The 19,627-nt window shown below is 38.4% G+C and overlaps 1 protein-coding gene across 5 annotated transcripts in view; it reads left to right on the top strand.

Annotated features, from left to right (window-relative positions):
• Positions 1–19,627, top strand: part of PHKB (phosphorylase kinase regulatory subunit beta) — a 223,376-nt gene that overhangs the window by 202,206 nt on the left and 1,543 nt on the right. For all 5 annotated transcript variants that reach the window (XM_037516321.2, XM_037516318.2, XM_037516317.2 and 2 more), the window contains 4 exons: positions 3,825–3,959; positions 7,438–7,567; positions 17,396–17,503; positions 19,276–19,416. In XM_037516321.2, coding sequence (XP_037372218.1) covers positions 3,825–3,959; positions 7,438–7,567; positions 17,396–17,503; positions 19,276–19,416 — 514 coding nt within the window. The remainder of the gene's footprint in view (positions 1–3,824; positions 3,960–7,437; positions 7,568–17,395; positions 17,504–19,275; positions 19,417–19,627) is intronic.

Here is a 19,627-nt window from a genome sequence, read left to right as displayed (position 1 = left end):
AATTTCATAAGGCCTTTTAACATACTTTGTCTTATTTGTTCTTCAAAATAATTCCATAAATTGAGCTGGACAAATATAACAATATACCCATTTAAAAAAAAACTTGCCAGTGGGGTACAGTTGGTAAGTGACAGAACTGGTATTCAGAATCTGTATTGTTTTTGGTTTTCATTATGAAAAAATTTTAACATATAGTAATGGAATAATTAGGTAAACTCACTTATGCCTATTATTTATTTATTTTTTAAAGATTTATTTATTTATACAAGCACTGGGTACAGTCAGAAGCGCAGGAGGGCGAGAGAATTCACCAGAGCCAGAGCAGGGAACAGAACAGGCAGAAGGACCGAAGTACACTGCTGAGGAGAGCAGCGGGCGGCAGGAGAGGTCTGCGCGCCATGTGGGACCCTCCTCCGGTGGCCGGGGAGCAGCCGGGGATCAAACCGGCGCTGCAGAGGCTGCGGGCAGCTTTGCAACCCAGAGCTCAACCGCTGCGCCACCAGGGAGGCCCTATGCCTATTATTTAAATGGGTATAAGCAATTGTTTCTAATTCACATTGGCTGTATGTGCTTGTCTTTTTATTAATAACTCTAAATATCCAATTCTTATTGGTATATCTCTGTCCCCAAAAAGACTTTCTAAATAATCAAGATACAAAACAAAACATTTGTTGTTACATTCCTTAAATCACTTTAAATCTAGAGCCATACCTCCCACCTGCACTTTAATTTTTATGCTATTGACTTGTTGAGATTGAAAGAATTCTTTATATTTTTAACTTGATATACCTTTTATTATTACACTAAACTTCTTCAAATGTAAATTTTAAGTGTTAAATAACGAATGAAGTAAAAATAACAAATAGGAGACAATTCTGTCTAACCTATCAAATAAACATAGATTTCATTTATTTATTTATTTGTTTGTTTATTTATTTATTTTTAAAGATTTATTTGTTCATGCACACAAGCACCAGCGTACAGGCCAGATGCTCAGGAGGGTGAGAGGATTCACCAGAGACAGAGTGGGGAACTGAACAGGAAGGCTGACTGAAATACTCTGCTGAGGGGAGCAGCGGGAGAGGCAGGAGAGGTCTGCTTCACCATGTGGGATTCTCACCGGCCCGCTGGCATCGAACTGGCGCTGCAGAGGCTGCAGCCAGCTTCATAGCACTGCGCTCAACCGCCTGAGCCACCAGGGGAGGCCTTTTTTTTTTTTTTTAATTTAAAGAAAGGTGCATGGAGCACTTAACTATAAACTAACAAAATTCTAGTTTTCGACAATAGCATAGCTTTAGTATAATTTTTCTTTTAACTGATTAAAGAAATACAAATTATAAACATTAATTCTTCACATTTCCTATTATTGTGCAAGAAACTGACATACTTGTTTTGTTGTTTGTAGATTCTTTGTCATCTTTATTGTTCTTACCAATGAGCAACTGTTAAATATTTATAAAGAACTATCAATGGTAATATAGCAATATGTATGGTTTTTAATTACGTTCCATCCTTGTGTATCTCTCAGGCCTCTATTAATTATCTCATTGTTTGCAGCACATACTTCGCAGTTAGCTGGTAAACTAAATTCCTAACTTTCCAAGATGGCAATAATGACCAAAAAAAAAAAAAAAAAAAAAAAAAAAAAACCAACCCAGGAGAGGTAGGAAAAACAGCTGAGAGTTGCCTTTGCAAAGGGCAGCGAGATTTTTTAAGAGTCACAGAGGGGGCCACTTTGCCTTGCTGACCCTGGCTTGGCGCAGCTGGCAGGGAGATATGCCTTTGTTACAACTGGAAAGACATTTAAGTACCTAAGTCATCCCATGAAATAGTGATAGGCCCCACAGGTGCTGAGGGACCCTGGAGATTCTTGACTTCTTTGTAGGACAGAATTAATGTAGGAGTCAGTATAGGTGAGTTAGAAATGAAGCCTTGTGTCTTAAGGCTGCTGGTCTAGATACCTGCTTAGTTTGATGGGGCAGGGGCTCACAAATGGGACTGGGTTCTGACCAGTTCTGTTCAATACAACCACTGGGCCCCATCATCCCCTTGGTTAAATAAGATAGAGAAAGTTTTAAAACTAGTATGAGACAAGGGTCAAGCCTACAGGGTTTGGGTATGAGATAAGGGACTAAACTGATAGGATGTGGGTTCTTTTGTTTCTGGAATATCCATCGCTGTTTTTCCAGAGTTACTGGATGGAGAAAGGTGTGGGGATGGGGGGCTCCTGCCTTTGCCACAATTCCTATTCCACAACCCTTGGCTCAAAGAAGGACTTCAATCTTTTGATTATATCTAGCAAGTCTTGTCATTTCTGTATCTGCAGTAACCCTGTGGGTTATATTTTAAAGAGGTATGTCAAGAACCATTTGAAATCTTCATTGTTATATCTAGACTGTTTCTCCCAGTGAGCTCACTACCCAGCCCCCCACTTTGGGAGGCTGACAGCAAGGGTGAATGAAGATACATTCTTTCCAGATGCTGACCTGAATTGTCTCTGCTTATTATTCAGTGTTCAGCAAAGGATTTAAGAGCATAGGCATTTGCTGCACAAAACTAATTCCTTAGCTTTTCCTAATGATGTGTAGAGTTCTGGTCCACTAAGGTACAGTATCACTCCTAGGATTTTCCTTGGTTTGTATAACTGGTTTATGTGAGTTATTTCCTCAGAATACAGTAAATGAAATGAGATGAAGCTCTAAGAATACTTATTAAAGGCTTCTCAAATAAAAAATGGATTTGCCGACACATGGAATAATTAAATATTTTAGGCACTTCTAGATTTATAATTATACTACATTGGAACACACCAGACATACAAATAGCACTCAATAGATGCTTGTCTAAGTAATCATATTAAAACTCTATCATGAAAAATGTTTTATGAACAGCATTTAAATATTAAAGATTAGAGTTTTTATAAGATTTATTTATTTATGCATACAAGAACTGGGGTACAGGCCAGAGGTGCAGGGGGTGAGAGGATTCACCAGAGACAGAGTGGGGAGCAGAACAGGTGGATTGACTGAAATACACTGCTGAGGGGAGCAGTGGGTGAGACAGAAGAGGTCTGCTGTGCCATGTGGGTTAGCTCCCTGGCCAGGGATCGAACTTGTGCTGCATTCGCTGTGGATAGCTTCATAGTACTGCGACTTAACCCTTGCACCACCAGGGAGGCCCTAGAAATTTTTTTAAGAATAGTTACATGAGCAGCAGTTGAATTTCTATTTGGGAATAGATTCTTCTGAAGTCTGTTGGTTAAAGCATATTCTCTAATATACTAATATAATTAAGCAATTACTAACCATGACCTATAGTTCAAAGGCACATACTTCTCTGTCCCCTCCCATTAAGGAATGGCTGCAAAGTAAAGGAAATGGGTAACAGATGGCTTGTTCTTTCTGGTAAAGAATTATTTATATAATAGCATATTTTAGCCCATATCTTAAATAAATTCTTTTTATTGTTTGTCCCTGCATAGATCTAGTATTAAAAAACAAACAAATAAACAAAAAACCAGTGTGACAGCTATTTGTAGGCAGTGTACTATGATACTGAATTGGTAGAATTAGGTAAGAACATAAGTAAATATAAATACTTACCTGTTTTACTGCCTAACCACATATAAAAGCTGGTCTCATTTTCAAGAGTCTGATCATGTCACATAATCTTGATGGAAGTAATTATATCAGTGGTTCAGGAAATTCAAGTGGCCTTTTCTTCATTTCCCTTTGGACAGGTCAGAGCTATTGAGGGCATCGCCATGAGAAGCACAAGGTGATATTCAAGGGTTATTCATTCACGCTCCCCCTGTCTTATTTCAGGTGGATCATCCATGCTATGAAATACGAACTACAGATTCGTGGTGGAGACAAGCCAGCGATAGACTTATATCAGCTGTCACCTAGTGAAGTCAAACAACTCCTGTTGGATATTCTCCAGCCTCTACAGAATGGGAGGTAAAAGGGGTCCTTTGTTAACCATATGACCCTCTGAATTTATACTTGCATCATGATGTTGACATATATATGAAATTCATAACATATTAATAAGAAATAGAGTATCAACGTATAAGGCTGTTTATTAGATAGGCACTATACACAAGGATTTTCATTAAGTATCTGTCTTAAGTTATCATTTTGTGTTGATTTGAGTTTTATACCTCTTTTCAATTAAATATCTGTCTTAAGTTGTCATTTTGTGTTGATTTGAGTTTTATACCTCTTTTCAAATCTAGTTCTTTAAATGTTTCTCAGTTTTTATTGTTATTCTGCACAGAGTATACTTCATACCACTTTGGTTAGTTCCCTTTCTGAGTCTTAGTTGTAGTCACCATCTCCTCCAAACATTTTGGCATAAAGGTTGAGTTTGATTAGCGTTACTTAAATATGTTTCCTGTGACTCCATCTTCAATGAATTGAATACTATTTTTTATAATATATTTATGTAGGCAAACATTTATTGAGCCTTATTTGTGTACCTGATATTTTCCAAGGTATTATAGTTGGTTTCTTGCCTAGAAATGGCTAGAAATCTTCTAAAAACATAGATTTGAACAAATGGAAAAGCATCCTTGTGCTTATATAATAAAGATGCCAATTATAAATTTAATGCAATTCCAATAAAATTACACCAAGCTTTTTTACAGAGTTAGAAAAATTAATAATAAATATGAAAATACAAACATGCAAGAATATCTAGGAAAACATAAAATAAGGACTTGCCCTAGCAGACAGTAAAACATATAGTAAAGCCTCCTTTATTAAAACATGCTGGCACGTGATTTTAATAACAAATAGGCCAGTCAAACACAATAGAATATCCAGAAATAGATCCCCAAGCACATAGGGAAATTCAGTGTATAATAGTGGTAGCATTTGAAATCACTGAACCAAGGATAGATTTAAAATAAGTAGTGACAGGACAACTAGATAGTCATTTAAGAAAATATAAAATCAAATCCATACTTTATGCCTTACACAAGTGCTCAAAAAAAATAAGATGTGTGAGAAAGTTACTGAAGATAATTTGTAGAAGGCTCAATGGCTAAAGCTGGAACAATTTGAACAAAAAATCAATAATGCTAGTATTGGATTATAACCCACAGAATAAATATTCAAGAGTCTATACTGATAAAAATAGATAAAGGTGAGAAAGGGGATGTTTCTTAGAGTAGAATTTTGATTAATTAGTGTTGATGGAATGATGGAACTAGAAATTCACCATTAGATTAATGCCACAGTTATAACCGTGTAGACAGGAACCATGAATTGATGCTAAATTTAATGGATGAAAGTATGATGAGTAATGGACATTTTGCATAATTTCAAAGTATTTCTACTCAAGAAAAATAGCAGCTTTACAGTGAAGAAACAGTAGACTCCACCTTAACCAAATGATCAAGGTTAATATCATCAGTAATATGACATCACATACTCCCTGCATGACACTACTTCTGGGTATTCTGTAAAAATGTATATGTCTAATCATGAGAAAATTAAGGAAAATTCTACAATGTAAGTGACATTTCTAAAGTGTCAAAGCCATGAAAGATAAAGGAAGATGGAAGAACTGTCACACAGCACAGGGGCCTGAGGAGACATGGGAACTGAGTACCCTGTGGGGTCCTAGGTAAATCCCTGGGCCCCAAACAAGGAACTTAGTGATAATATTAGTGAAATTTAAATAAGGTTCATTGGTCAATAGTATTATATCAATGTTCTTTTCCTGTTTATGACATTGTGCTTTTGGTTACATGAGGTGACAAAAGTCAGGAAAGCTGACAGGAAAGCTGACTTTTGTTCATATGCAGGAACATTATGAATTTCTGTTTTACTTGTAAGTTTAAATTTTGTCACAATAAAGACCCAGAAAATAAAAATCAAAGTTTTTCTAAAATAATTCTTCACCTCCATTGTCTGTATTCACATACTTCTACTTTTTAAGTTCTAAGCAAACATCTCTTTATAGTGCTAACCATGACTTCATAGAATATTGGAAATATCTTTTCATTGTTATTGCCAAAGGGAGAGGAAAAAATCAAATGAAGAGTGTAAGGTATTCAGTCTGCATACCCATCATCCAAAGTCAAACACCACCACACAAACCCTGCCTCTTTGGCCTTCTCTTCAGCTTAGCACTGAATGCAGCCAAAAGGTTCTGGGCTGGCTGAAAGAAACTGTACATCTAAAAAAACGCCCCTCTCATAAAATCATAAAATCTCATTGTTTCTCTTCCACCAGAACAGAAATGTCTTTTTCCATTTACTGTATTAGCTATTTTCATACCTAAAAATGTTGTTGGTTATGACATGTCTCCCTGTGGCTGACAACACATGTCACTTTGCTGCCATTTTTAATACCAAATATTAAAAAATGTGTATTTGTTCATATCTTCCGCTTTTGGATGAACACACATTTGTGTGTTCTTTTTATTTATTTATTTTTTAAATGATTTATTTATTTATTTATACAAGCACTGGTACAGTCAGAAGCGCTGGAGGGTGAGAGAATTCACCAGAGCCAGAGCGGGGAACAGAACAGGCAGACTGATGAAATACACTGCTGAGGGGAGCAGCAGGCGTGGAAGGAGAGGTCTGTTGCGCCATGTGGGACCCTCGCCAGTGGCTGGGGATTGAACCGGCACAGCAGAGGCTGCGAGCAGCTTTGCAGCCCAGCGCTCAACCGCTGCGCCACCAGGGGAGGCCCTTGTGTGTTCTTTTTAAATTATGAAAATTCTTTATCTTTAGCAGCTTGTGAATATAAGTATTATATCTTTAAGATTTAATACTTGATCCATGAACAGAAGAGATCTAAAAATTTGGCTTACTACTATATTCTAATTATGACATGTAAGAGTTTTGTAGCTGATTTTTCAGCAATGGCACTTAAGTCATCTTTGTATAGAAAACTTTTATAGGTTTAAAATAAGGCAATTTTATTAGATACATCATGCTTTTTTGACCATTCATTTATTCACTCATTTTTTCAAATATTGATTAAGCACCATTTCAGGAGTGGTGTATAGGAGTGATTGAACTATGTGATTTCCATGCCTTCGTAGAATCCAGATTTTATTGTGTGTAAGGGCCACATAGACTTATTTTTTGAAGTTGACTGTTCCTGTTTTTTTTCAATGGAGCTGCTTTGCATGTTAGAAAGTCATTTACTCACATAGTGAGCAGTCTTATGACTTACTAGATAATAACATTTTGCATATGAAGTTTTTTAAAGTCTTGGGGATTTTCTCTTCCCTGCAAGCTCTATTTTCACTATGAAACATTTAGTAACCTCTGTAGCACATGGTGGATATGCATCATTGATAAAGTTGGCTTTTATTGCTCACCCAGTTGGAACAATTAAACCATATGGAAAGCCTTGCTTTCTACTAGAACAAACTTGTTTTTTCAGCTCTGAGGTATTTTCCTTTGGCCTACAGATGTTGGCTGAACAGGCGTCAGATCGATGGGTCTTTGAATCGAACTCCTGCTGGGTTCTATGACAGAGTGTGGCAGATCCTGGAGCGCACACCCAATGGCATCATGGTAGCTGGGAAACATTTGCCACAGGTACAACTCCCTCCTGTTCATGTCAACAAAAAGGACTTCTAAAGGCAAATACGCCCTCCCACCCCACTATGCAAATAACCTGTCTGTTCCTTCTTTTCTCTAAGAGTATTTAAAGGGGGAAGGGGTGAAGAAGGCTCAGAAAAATAAGAAACATAATCAGTTGAATTGGAAATATTATTCCCCAAAGTGAGTTACTTCTATTTTTTAATTTCAGTACCACTTTGCACAAAATCTCTGCTATACCAAATGGATATATTGCTTAAAAGTTATATTTATTCAAAACAGTCTTTTGTATTATCATATTGCAAATGTTTCAAGGAACGTTCTCTATTTAAAGGATCCACGTGACTAAACCTTTTGCCAAACAAGCTGTCCTTCCTGTGGTTGCTTACTCGTGGATTTTTGTGTTTCTTCTATTGGTGTCACTATGAGTGGTGGGATTCCTTTCTTGAGGTAGCGGAGGGCAGTGCCAGGGACCTCACAAACAGTGACACGTACGTGAAAAGACCAAACCTAGCATGTCTATAAAGCAAGGTGTGTTAATAATGCTGTGGATACGGAGACTAAATGTGAAGATGCAGTTATTTTTTAGGTCATTAGACAGACAATTGCTTATTTTACTCAAGATGTAACTTACCTTTGGTCCAAATGAATTAATGCCCAGTTCACATGGCTTCCCAAGTTATATAAACTGGCCTTCTTCTTCAATTTGGTTATTTTATTTTGTTTGTTTCTAGTGTTGAAATGTCAAGCAAAATTTTTTAAGGAAGGTCTTAATACAGATAAAGGATCTTAAATATATGCACGCACTTACATTTTGCTTACATGCATGTAGAGTGTTTCTGAAAGGACCATAAGAAATGGATAGTATTCTTTTGTCTTTGAGTAAAAGAACTGAGTCTGGAGGAACAGGATGGGTTTTTCACTGAAAACCTATTTTTTTTTTTTTTTTTTCAGATATCTGGAGCTCAATTTATTGCATTATAATAACATTTCCTTTTCTGTCTGCATCTTTTTTTTTTTTTTTAAATATTAAATTTTATTTTTATATTCCCCCATACAATTGCAAACGCCCCATTCTGACCCCAATCCTTCCCCTCCGCCCCCCACCCCCCAAAAGTGTCTCTGGTTCATAGTTTTTTGTTGATTTTGATTTTCACTTTCTTATATTCATTTTCCTGGTCCCTTATTTAAGTTTTCTAGATTCCTGCTATGAGTGAGACCATCCGGTATTTTTCTTTTTCTTTTTGGCTTATTTCGCTGAGCATGATCCCTTCCAGTGCCATCCATGTTGCTGCAAATTGCATGTGTTTATCTTTTTTGAATGCTGAGTAATATTCCATGGTATATATGTACCACATCTTCTTGATCCAGTCATCTATTTTTGGGCATTTGGGTTGTTTCCAAAGCTTAGCTATTGTAAACAGTGCTGCTATAAACATAGGAGTGCAGGTGCTCTTTGGAATTGATGTTTCTGTGTCCTTTGGGTAAATACCTAGGAGTGGAATTGCTGGATCATATGGAAGCTCTATGTTTAGTAGGTCCAGAAATCTCCACACAGCTCTCCATAGTGGTTGGACCAGTTTGCACTCCCACCAACAGTGCACAAGAGTTCCTTTTTCTCCACATCCTCGCCAACATTTGTTGTTGCTAGTTTTTTTAATATGTGCCATTCTCACTGGTGTGAGATGGTATCTCATGGTAGTTTTGATTTGCATTTCCCTGATTACAAGTGATGTTGAACATTTTTTCATATGTCTGTTGGCCATTTGCATTTCCTCTTCAGAGAAGTTTCTTTTTAGTTCTTCTGCCCATTTTTTGACTGGATTATTTTCTTTGTTGTTGCTGAGTCTCATCAGCTCTTTGCAGATTTTTGTGATCAGTCCTTATCATTAGTGTTGGGTGCAAAAATGTTCTCCCAGTTGGTGGGGGTTTCTCTTTGTTTTTGTTATGTCTCTTTTGCTGTGCAGAAGCTCTTTAATTTGATGTAGTCCCAGCTTTTATCTTTTCTCTTCACTATCACTGCTTTGGGTGATGTGTCTGTAAAGATGTCTTTGATGTGTGCATATCACGTAGTGTTTCGCCTATATTTCCTTCTATATATTTTATGGTTTCGGGTCTTATGTCTAGTTCTTTAATCCATTTTGAGTTGATTTTTGTGTATGGTGTGAGGTAGTGGTCAAGCTTCATTCTTTTGCATGTAGCGACCCAGTTTTCCCAGCACCATTTATTGAACAAACTTTCTTTGCTCCAATGCATAGTCTTCGCTCCTTTGTCAAAGATTAGTTGACCATAAATCTGTGGGTTTATTTCTGGATTTTCTATTCGATTCCATTGGTCTGTATGTCTGTTCTTGTTCCAATACCATGCAGTTTTGATGATTATGGCTTTGTAGTATAGTTTGAAGTCTGGGAGTGTGATGCCCCCATTTCCTTCTTTTTTTTTCAGTAGAGCTTTGGCTATTCGGGGTTTTTGGTGATTCCATATGAATTTCATCAATAATTGTTCTATTTCTTGAAGAATGCCATTGAGATTTTGATTGGAATAGCATTGAATCTGTATATTGCTTTTGGTAGGATGGCCATTTTAATAATGTTTATTCTTCCAATCCATGAGGCAGGGGATGTCTTTCCATTTCTTTGTGTCTTCTTCTATTTCTTTTAACAGTGTTTTATAGTTTTCTTTGTATAGGTCCTTTACCTCTTTTGTTAGATTTATTCCCAAATATTTGATTTTTTTTGTTTCGATAATAAAAGGGGTGTTTTTTTTGATTTCTTCTTCTTCAGATTTATTGTTTGTGTATAGGAAGGCTACTGACTTTTGCGTGTTGATTTTGTATCCTGCCACTTTACTGAATTGATTGATGAGTTGAATTAGTTTTTCTGTGGAGATTTTGGGGTTCTCTATGTATATTATCATATCATCTGCAAATAGTGATAGTTTGACTTCTTCTTTTCCTATTTGGATTCCTTGGATGTCTTTCTCTTGTTTTATTGCTCTGGCTAGGACTTCCAGTATTATATTGAAAAGCAGTGGTGAGAGTGGACATCCTTGTCTTGTCCAGATCTTAATGGAATGCTTTCAGCTTTTCACCATTGAGAATGATACTGGCTGTTGGCTTGTCATAGATGGCCTTTTATGATGTTGAGGTATGTTTCCTTGTATCCCAAGAATTTCAAGGGCTTTTATCATGAATGGGTGTTGCACTTTGTCGAAAGCTTTCTCAGCATCTATTGATATTATCATATGGTTTTTATATTTCTTTTTGTTGATGTGTTGGATAATGTTGATTGATTTTCGGATGTTAAACCATCCTTGTGCCCCTGGAATGAATCAACTTGGTCGTGGTGAATTATCTTATGGATACATTGTTGGATTCTGATAGCTAAAATTTTATTGAGGATTTTTGCATCAGTGTTCATTAGGGAGATGGCCTATAGTTTTCCTTTTTTTGTGTTGTCCTTATTCGGTTTTTGTATTAGTGTAATATTGGCTTCATAGAACGTGTTTGGTATTGTCCCTTCCTTCTCAATTTTTTGGAAGAGTTGTGTGAAGGATAGGCACTAATTCGTCTCTGAATGTTGGTAGAATTCATTTGTAAATCCATCAGGTCCTGGGCTTTTGTTTTTGGGGAGGTTTTAATTACCATTTCAATTTCGCTGCTTGTAATTGGTCTGTTTAGGTGTTCTATTCTTCTTTATCTAGCTTTGGGTAATTGTAGAGTTGTAGGAATTTGTCCATCTCCTCTAGATTGTTGAACTTGTTTCCATATAACTGTTCATAGTAGTTACTGATTATTCTTTTGATTTCTGCTGTGTCCGTTGTGATTTCTCCTCTTTCATTTATGATTCTGTGTATTTGTGCTTTCTCCCTTTTTTCCTTTGTGAGCCTGGCTAGGGGTTTGTCTATTTTATTTATTTTTCCAAAGAACCAGCTCTTGGTTTTCATTGATCTTTTGGATTGTTTTTTAGTTTCAATTTCATTTATTTCTGCTTTGGTTTTTATTATTTCTTTTCTTCTACTGGTCTGGGGGTTTTTTGTTGTCTTTTTCTAGATCTTTGAGCTTCGAGATTAGGTTGTTTCTTTGAGTTCTTTCTGTTTTTTGATGTGAGCTTCTATTGCTATATATTTTCCTCTTATTACTGCTTTTTGCTGCATCCCATACATTTAGGATATTGGTGTCCTCCTTGTCATTCAATTCAAAGAATTTTTTAATTTCTTCTTTGATCTCCTCGTTAGTCCAGTGGTCTTCCAGTAGTGTGGCTTTTAATCTCCATGAGGTAGGATAGTTCCTTGCCTTCTTTTTATGATTTATTTCTAGTTTGATGCCTTCGTGGTCAGAAAAGATGGTTGGTATGATTTCAATCTTGGTGTATCTGTTGATGTTTGTCTTGTGCCCCAGTATGTGATCGATCCTGGAGAATGATCCGTGTGCGCTTGAGAAAAATGTGTACTCCGTTTTTTTGGGGTTTAGTGTTCTATAGATGTCTGTTAAGCCCAAATGCTCTAGGTCCTTATTTAGAGCTTTAGTTTCTTTACTTATTTTTTGTCTTGTTGATCTATCCATTGTTGATAGTGGTGTGTTGAAGTCTCCCACTACATATGTGTTTTCTCTGATGTCTGTTTTCAGAGAGGACAACAGTTGTCTGATATATTTTGGTGCTCTTTCGTTGTTGAGTATATGTTAATGAGTGTTATTTCTTCTTGAAGTATTGTCCCCTTAATCATAATGTAGTGACCATTGGGGTCTCTTTTTATTTTTTTGAGTTTGAAGTCTGTTTATCTGATATAAGTATAGCTGTTCCTGCTTTCTTTTTTGGCCCATTTGCTTGTAGGATTGTTTTCCATCCTTTGACTTTGAGCCTATTTTTATCTTTTGTAGCTAAATGTGTTTCCTGGAGACAGCAAAAGGTTGGGTTTTGTTTCTTAATCCAGGCTGCAACTCTGTGTCTTTTTATTGAAGAGTTTAGTCCATTTACATTTAGAGTTAATATTGATATGTTAGCATCTGTATTTGCCATTATGTTTGTCTTTCCTTTGATTTTATTTATATTCTTTTAATAACTTTTTTTTTTTTTTGGTCTTCTTTCGTTGTTATTCGTCCCTCTGAGGTTCTGGCTTTAGGATTCCTTGTAGTATTTTTTGGAGTGGGGGTTTAGTCGCAATGAAATTCCGGAGTTTCTCTTTGTCTGGGAAGGTCCATATTCTTTCTTCATGGAGGAAAGAGAGCTTTGCGGGATAGAGTATTCTTGGTTGGCATCTGTTTTCTTGGAGTCTGTTGACTATGTCCCTCCACTCTCTCCTTGCCCGTAGTGTTTCTTCAGAGAAGTCTGATGTCAGCCTGATTGGTTTTCCTTTGAATGTTATCTGTTTCTTCCCTCTTGTCAGCTTCATTATTTTTTCCTTGTCCTGGATTCTTGGGAGCTTTACTATTATGTGTCTTGCTGTGTTTTTCCTTTCGTCGTGGAAGTTTGGTGTTCTTCTTGCTTCTTGTATATCAATTTTCAGCTCCTTCTTCTCATTTGGGAAGTTCTCTTCAATTATATCCATGAATATTTTCTCTGTTCCTACATCTCTCTCCTCTCCTTCTGGAATTCCTATAACTCTTATATTTCCTTTCCTCATGGAGTCAGATAGTTCCCGAAGTCTTTCTTCATTCTTTTCCTTCGTACTTCTCTTTCCTTTTCTGTTTTGGTTCTTTTTATTTCTGTGTCTTCAAGATTACTTATTCGTTCTTCCATTTCATCTATTCTGCTTTCATTGCTTTTCCCAGAGTTCTTTAGTTCCTCCATTAATTCTTTGATCTCCTGCATTTCTCTTACTTCCCTCTTTAGGGACTCAATTTCCTTCTTCTGATCTATCACTTTTTTAATCATGGCAATTTTAAATTCTCTTTCTGGAAGGCTCAGAAGTTCTTCCAAGTTGCTGTCGTTGCAATCTGGGGAGTGGTTTTCTTTTTGTGGCGTGCTTCTTTCCTGAGGAGTTTTTAGGTTGCGTGTGGTTCTTCTACTCCCTACTGTCTGTTTTCTAATTTGTCGTATGCGTTGGGACACTGTGTTGCTCGGACTGACTGACATCTTGGGTGAACTTCTCCGCTCCCCTCTGGCTCTTCCAGGAGCCATCTCTGTCTTCTGGGGGAGCTTTCTGCTGATTTTAGGCAGTTTTTACTGAAGAAATGTCCCTGTTCTCAAATGGTGAAGCGGGATGCAGTCCCTGCGCCTCCGGTTTCAGGCACACTCTTCTGCGCCCCCGGTCTGCCCCGGACGTGGGTGCCTGCTCCCTCTGTGGGCTCAGACTGCTGGTCGGAAGGGGCCTGGCGTGGAATAACTTCCCGGCTGGCCACTGGGTCCTCCAGAAACCTTCTGCCCTTTTCAAGCAGTCTTAAGAAATGTCCTGTTTTATAGGGTGTTAGTGACTTTTTTTTCCTGGTCGCTAGGTGGCGCCAGAGATCTCTCCTATTGTCCTTGGGGGGCTGTTTTCGCCTCCCCCCACCCCGTGGGACAGAGAACAGAGCGGGAATGGTAGGGTACACCTCAACAGCTTTGGGGTGCTGTGTCTGCCTTGTGCCCCACCGTCGTGGAGAAACCACGCCCCGAATTTTCGTGCCCCGGGTCTCAGTTCTAAGCCCTCAGTTCCAGGACGCGGGCTGTAGCCCAGTTCAGTGGCGCGGGAATGGCGCCTTTTGCACCGCTCCCGTGCCTGGACGCCTGGTTCCTGCTCACTCAGGGAGGGACCTTCACCTCAGTGAGGACCTCCGCGCGTCTCCCCGCAAGCCTAGGTCGTCTCCCCGCAAGCCTAGGTCGTAGGCGCGGGACCTGGGCAGCCGCGATCCAGGTCTGCACTTGCTTTTCAAGCTCCCCGAGCGCGCCGCGTTTCCGCGCCAGCTTACTGGCAGCCCGGGCTGTGTGCGCGTCTCCCGGGGTCTTTGTTCTTCTCTAATGGCGCCCGGAGCCGTTCGCTCACCACCGCGGCGGATCCTGCAGGGTTCACCTCAGCTCCCGTTCACGGGGTGTGGTGGCTGCAATAGTTCCTTTCCACGCACAGTCCTGCTTGCTGCGTCCTTTGTTCTTGTTGGTTGTTTTGGTTTGTTGTTTCCTCCTCTCTTCTGGTTGGAGAGTGCCGCCTCTGTGGGCGGGGGAGGGGAGCAGGGTTCTGCGCTTCCCTCCCTTCTAGTCCTCTTTTATGGCCACTTTCTTCTTCGGGCAGTTCGCTGGCGTCACCCGTTTATCTTCCGTGTCCCAGTTCTCACTGGGACCTGCCGCTTTTCCTCCCTATTCACTTTTTTTAATGGGAGATCTTACTCGCAGCGTCTCCTCGCGCCATGTTGCTCCGCCCCCTCTGTTTTTGTTTTTTAAATATACTTATTTTAAAAAGGAGGCTGCTTAGTATGTCCTTCAAAAGATTCAAGAATTTTTATACCATCTTACCTCCTAGTGATTACTTACTGAATCCTTTCATTAAGCCCCTAAGCAAGATGCTTACTTCTAAAATTTAAATGAGTACATGTTCTTTCTCATCATCTTCCTCCTTCTTTTATATAAAGTCCTTGTCCAGCTCTGATCAGAGAGGAAAATGAGGGGAGAATGTGGGGTATCAATTTCTGGAGGGGACTGTGGAAGTTCATAAGCTTTTCAGAGTGCATCCTGATCTTGGGGTTCATTCTGTGAATAGGAAACATAACGGAAGGTTGGAGGTTCAGGAAACTTCTCAGCCAACTCTGGGTCTTCAGACTTTCCACAAGGGGTACCTCTTGGCTTTACAGATATTTTGGCCCCCTGGTCCACCTCACACTGTAGACATACTGAACATTTTGAAAGCTGTAATGAAAGCCTTCCCTAAGAGTGCCTCACTTCAGGCGTGACGTCACAACCAGCTTGTTCCGGCGTGGATGTGGCTGCCCGTGTGGATGTGGCTACTGTTGCTGTTTAATCCTGAAATTGCTATTTTGCAGCTAGAGCCGTTGAAATCTTTTCACCTTGTGTAAATTACTACAGAACTCAGAGTATTCTTTCCTTTGTTTTGAAAACCCTTTCTCAAAACCTTTTCAAATCTAGAACAATGAGAATGTATTACTCATTCAAAAAAATGAACAGAAACTTTTAAAAAGTGTTCTTGGTACTAGCAAGCTGCTGAGTGGCTGTCCTTGATGGCAGCCAGGTCCTGGCCCTGTCCCAGGCCTCTGTGGTTGTGGTTGTGGTGTACAACCATCCCCTGTGGGCAGAGTGCAGGCCCCCCGGCTGTTCATGCCCCACTGCTTCTGGTAGCACCTGTCTCCATAGTGGACTATGGCAACCTCTTCACAGCTGCTTCCTCAGCCCCACTAATAGCTGCCAGATTTTCATTTCATTGTGTGAATATCTGGGCCACTTACATTACCATCCTCTCTTTGCTAACAACATAAGTACCTGTGAAGTATTTGTATGGGCCTGTCACTTTTCTAAGTGTTCCTTTAATCCTCACAACAATCTTTTGAGGTAGGTACTTTATTCTTTCCATTTGACAGATGAAGCAATGGAAGCATAGGTGAGTGACTTCCCCCAGGTTTCACACCTAGGCAGTAGCTGAACTGAAGTGTGACCTCTTGGCAGCTTGACCTCTGAGCCTTTCTGTTTAATTTTTCTGCTCTACAGCTTACCCTGGGGACTTTCAGAGAGAAGGAAATATGGCAAGCTTGATATCTCTTCTCTAGGCTTAATTGTCACAGTTGCATAGCAGCTAGGTTGACATGTCAAATGAGACATTAAAAGGAAATTGATGTGAAGCCATGAAAGGTTCTTCCATTAATCCCATTACTGTACAGCTAAACAATTATAATTACTATATTCAGCAACCAGGCTTCATTTTCCCTAAATTAACTGCAATCTAATTAGCAATGTGTTGGATTGTATTGAATTTAGAATACAATAGATGGACCATATTGAATGTAGGACTTAGACAATATTATACAGACAGAATATATATGCTGTCATTTGGTTGAAAGGGAACATTTCTTCGGATCCTATTTTGAGTTGTAAGTAAATACATGTTCTGAGACTATGTTTAAGTTCACTGTAAATCATCGTTGAGATAAAAGCAAATAATTATGACTCATCAGTTCTGCTTCTTTGGTAGTAATTCTGGTAACTCCAACTGTTTTCTACCTTACAAATGAAGATTTGTAAGTACACTTCCCTAGCATTCTTCAAGGGTTATTCACTATACAGATTTGGGTTTAGATTTGAGTGTACTTTCTACTTTCATTTGGTTTGTGAAAAGTGAATTGGGAGCTATGTAATACTCTTGTTTTAAATGAAACATAAAAGGGCTAGAATCGAGAAAATTCTTTTTGGTTTTGCTTTTTACTGATTGCTTACCATTTCAGTACATGATATTGTTTTTGCTTCTTTGTATGCATTTTTGTGCTGCTAGCTCAGAAAGGACCTGCCCCAAAAGTGATATGAAGTCAATAGCTGGTAACTTACATGCTTAAAGTCTGACAGCAAGCATAACTTCTTATGTTAATTCTGAAGGCAATATGTACTTTATTTGTTGTCTCAATTTTTGGCTGTTCCTTTTGTATATAAAAGTGAATTTCTAATACAGACCTTTCCCCTAAAAAATTAATATAGTGAAGATAATTGCAAAAAACAGGAGTTTAATTTATCACAATAGTCAAGCTGGCTGGCTTCAGTAGCTTGACACATATAAAATTCAGTTGTATAGTTGACAATGTTCTCTATGGCTTTATAGCAACTGAAAAAGATTATTGATTAGAAAATGAAATTCTTCTGTTAAGTGGGAACCAGAATATAACAATGCAGCCTGTTTATGTTGTGTTATTTCTTTTAGCAACCAACCCTGTCAGATATGACCATGTATGAGATGAATTTCTCTCTCCTCGTTGAAGACATGTTGGGGAGTATTGACCAGCCAAAGTACAGACAGATCATTGTGGAGGTTTGTGTTAAGAAATGTAAATTGCTGAATAAGTGCTTTCTATCTGTATCTGCTCCTTGAAAACTAGTACAAAGGAAACTGCCCAGGAGATCAGTCACGCCCCTCTTTACCTACTCCAAATCCCTTCCAGTTGAGTCCTGCAGAAGATGGCCGACCTTGACCCACATCAAGGCACATCATAGTACACCAGCAGCACCATAAAACAGAAATGACTTTTTCCTATTTTGTTTCTAGTTTTTTTCTTTTTACAGAAATAATATGTGACTATTATAGAAAGTTTCAGTAGTTCAGAGAATTATAGAAGGAAAAAAAAAGTTCCTTACATACTAACAAGATATTTTGAGAAACATCTTTCCACATCTCTCTGTGAACAAAGCAGACGTAATATTGTGCTGTGTCATCATTGCTTTGTATCAACAGAAAGGCTGCTGCTAAAATACATACATGTTCTTTTGCCAGTTTAAAACATTATACCAAGATAGAGAATCCCCCAAAAGAATTACTTTAATCTGTAGTTATCTTTACTTGTCTCTTTCTCTTGGAATGTCTCTATCAGACTTTGTGTTTGTTAAGGGTAGGTAATATATCTTACTGATACAGAAACTCTCAGTAAATGCCGAGATGGATATGACACCTAAAATCCAGCCCATTTGAGGTCTCAGTCAGAGCTAAGTGTGAGCCTTATCTCTGCTGGATCAGGATTTGGAAACAGTATCCGTGATCAGTTTCATAGCATGTGGGAATGAGGCTGAGATGGAAGAAAAGAAGCAGGAAAAGATGAGGATCTTTCTTCTTGACCAAAATGAGGTCATTTCTTTGCAGAAGAAATTCTCCTTTAGAACTCGAGCAAAACTTTGTGTTCTCCTGGCAAAAGCCCTGCCCACGTTATAACTCCTGCATTTTACTGGAGGTGTTTCTGTTAGTTCTTTCAGATCCTACTTTGAAAGCATTTTCGTAAAATAGAGTCAGTAAGCTTCCCAAATTGGGAATTATGAGGTGTGTTTCCTGTTTCATATACTAAGTAGGAAACATAATCATCATCAGAAAGTCTTTACCAAACATAGTATGCCTCAGACTCAATCTTTTCATATAAAAGTTTATCATTTGAGATAAATGTGTGGGTAGCCCAACAACAGGATGATACATTAAACTATGATAGTTTATACAGAACAAATAATACTCATACATGAGCAGGATGAAGTGTATTTCTTAAAATATAGCCATCCCCTGAGAAACAGCTATGGTGTCACAGAATTTTTGGGCTGCTGACCTCCAAATCATTTGATCTTAGCCTAGATCCAGAGTTTCCACTGAATTCACCCACCTTCTCTAGCTTTGCTGCCTTCAGCCTGTCATGTGGCAGCCTCTGCTCCAGTAGACCCGGGTTTCATTGTCTTTCCAGCAAGGACTGATATCTAAAGGCCTAAAGAGTCCAGACACTTGGGTGAATAGAGTGCTATGTACTATGTATGGGGCTAGGAGAGTCATATTTCTAAATTACTCATTTTACTAAGTAACTAAAAACATTTCTGTACAATTTCAGGGATGCATGAAATGAAAAAAAAAAAATGCAGGGTCCAAGCAGAACTTGGGCTATTAGTTTGAAAGATCAGGGAAGATTCCACCCATAGATAATCCTAAAGCCTCTGACTGTATAGAACACACTGTGGAATATTAGGTCATCCATCAGTCTGATTAAAGAATGAAAACATGTCCAGACTCTGTCACTTTTATGGGTCATATAATTGACTTTCAATGGCTGTCTCTTCTAGTTACTAATGGTTGTGTCCATTGTACTGGAAAGAAACCCTGAGCTAGAATTTCAAGACAAAGTAGATCTTGACAAACTGGTGAAAGAAGCATTTCATGAATTTCAAAGAGATGAAAGTCGACTAAAGGAAGTTGAAAAACAAGTAAGTAGAGAAGAAAAGCTCTTTGAGAAGTTTTCTTAATGTCTCAATTCTTCAAAATATTCTTAATCTCTTACTTATAAAACATATTCATGGTGTACAAAAGAAAGTAGTTGAAGGTCAGGGGAAGTCTGACCTAGTTGAGAAGATGTTACTTTTTAGTTAATTACTAGTCTCTTCAGCTATGAAGTTCTGACTAAAATGAAATCTAGGA

The sequence above is a fragment of the Talpa occidentalis genome, unplaced genomic scaffold (assembly GCF_014898055.3).
Source record: "Talpa occidentalis isolate TD23 unplaced genomic scaffold, MPIMG_talOcc4v2.1 talOcc4.17, whole genome shotgun sequence".
NCBI classification, from domain to species: Eukaryota; Metazoa; Chordata; class Mammalia; order Eulipotyphla; family Talpidae; genus Talpa; species Talpa occidentalis.
Note: the sequence above shows the minus strand (reverse complement) of the source record. Positions and strands in the feature narration are given on the sequence as shown.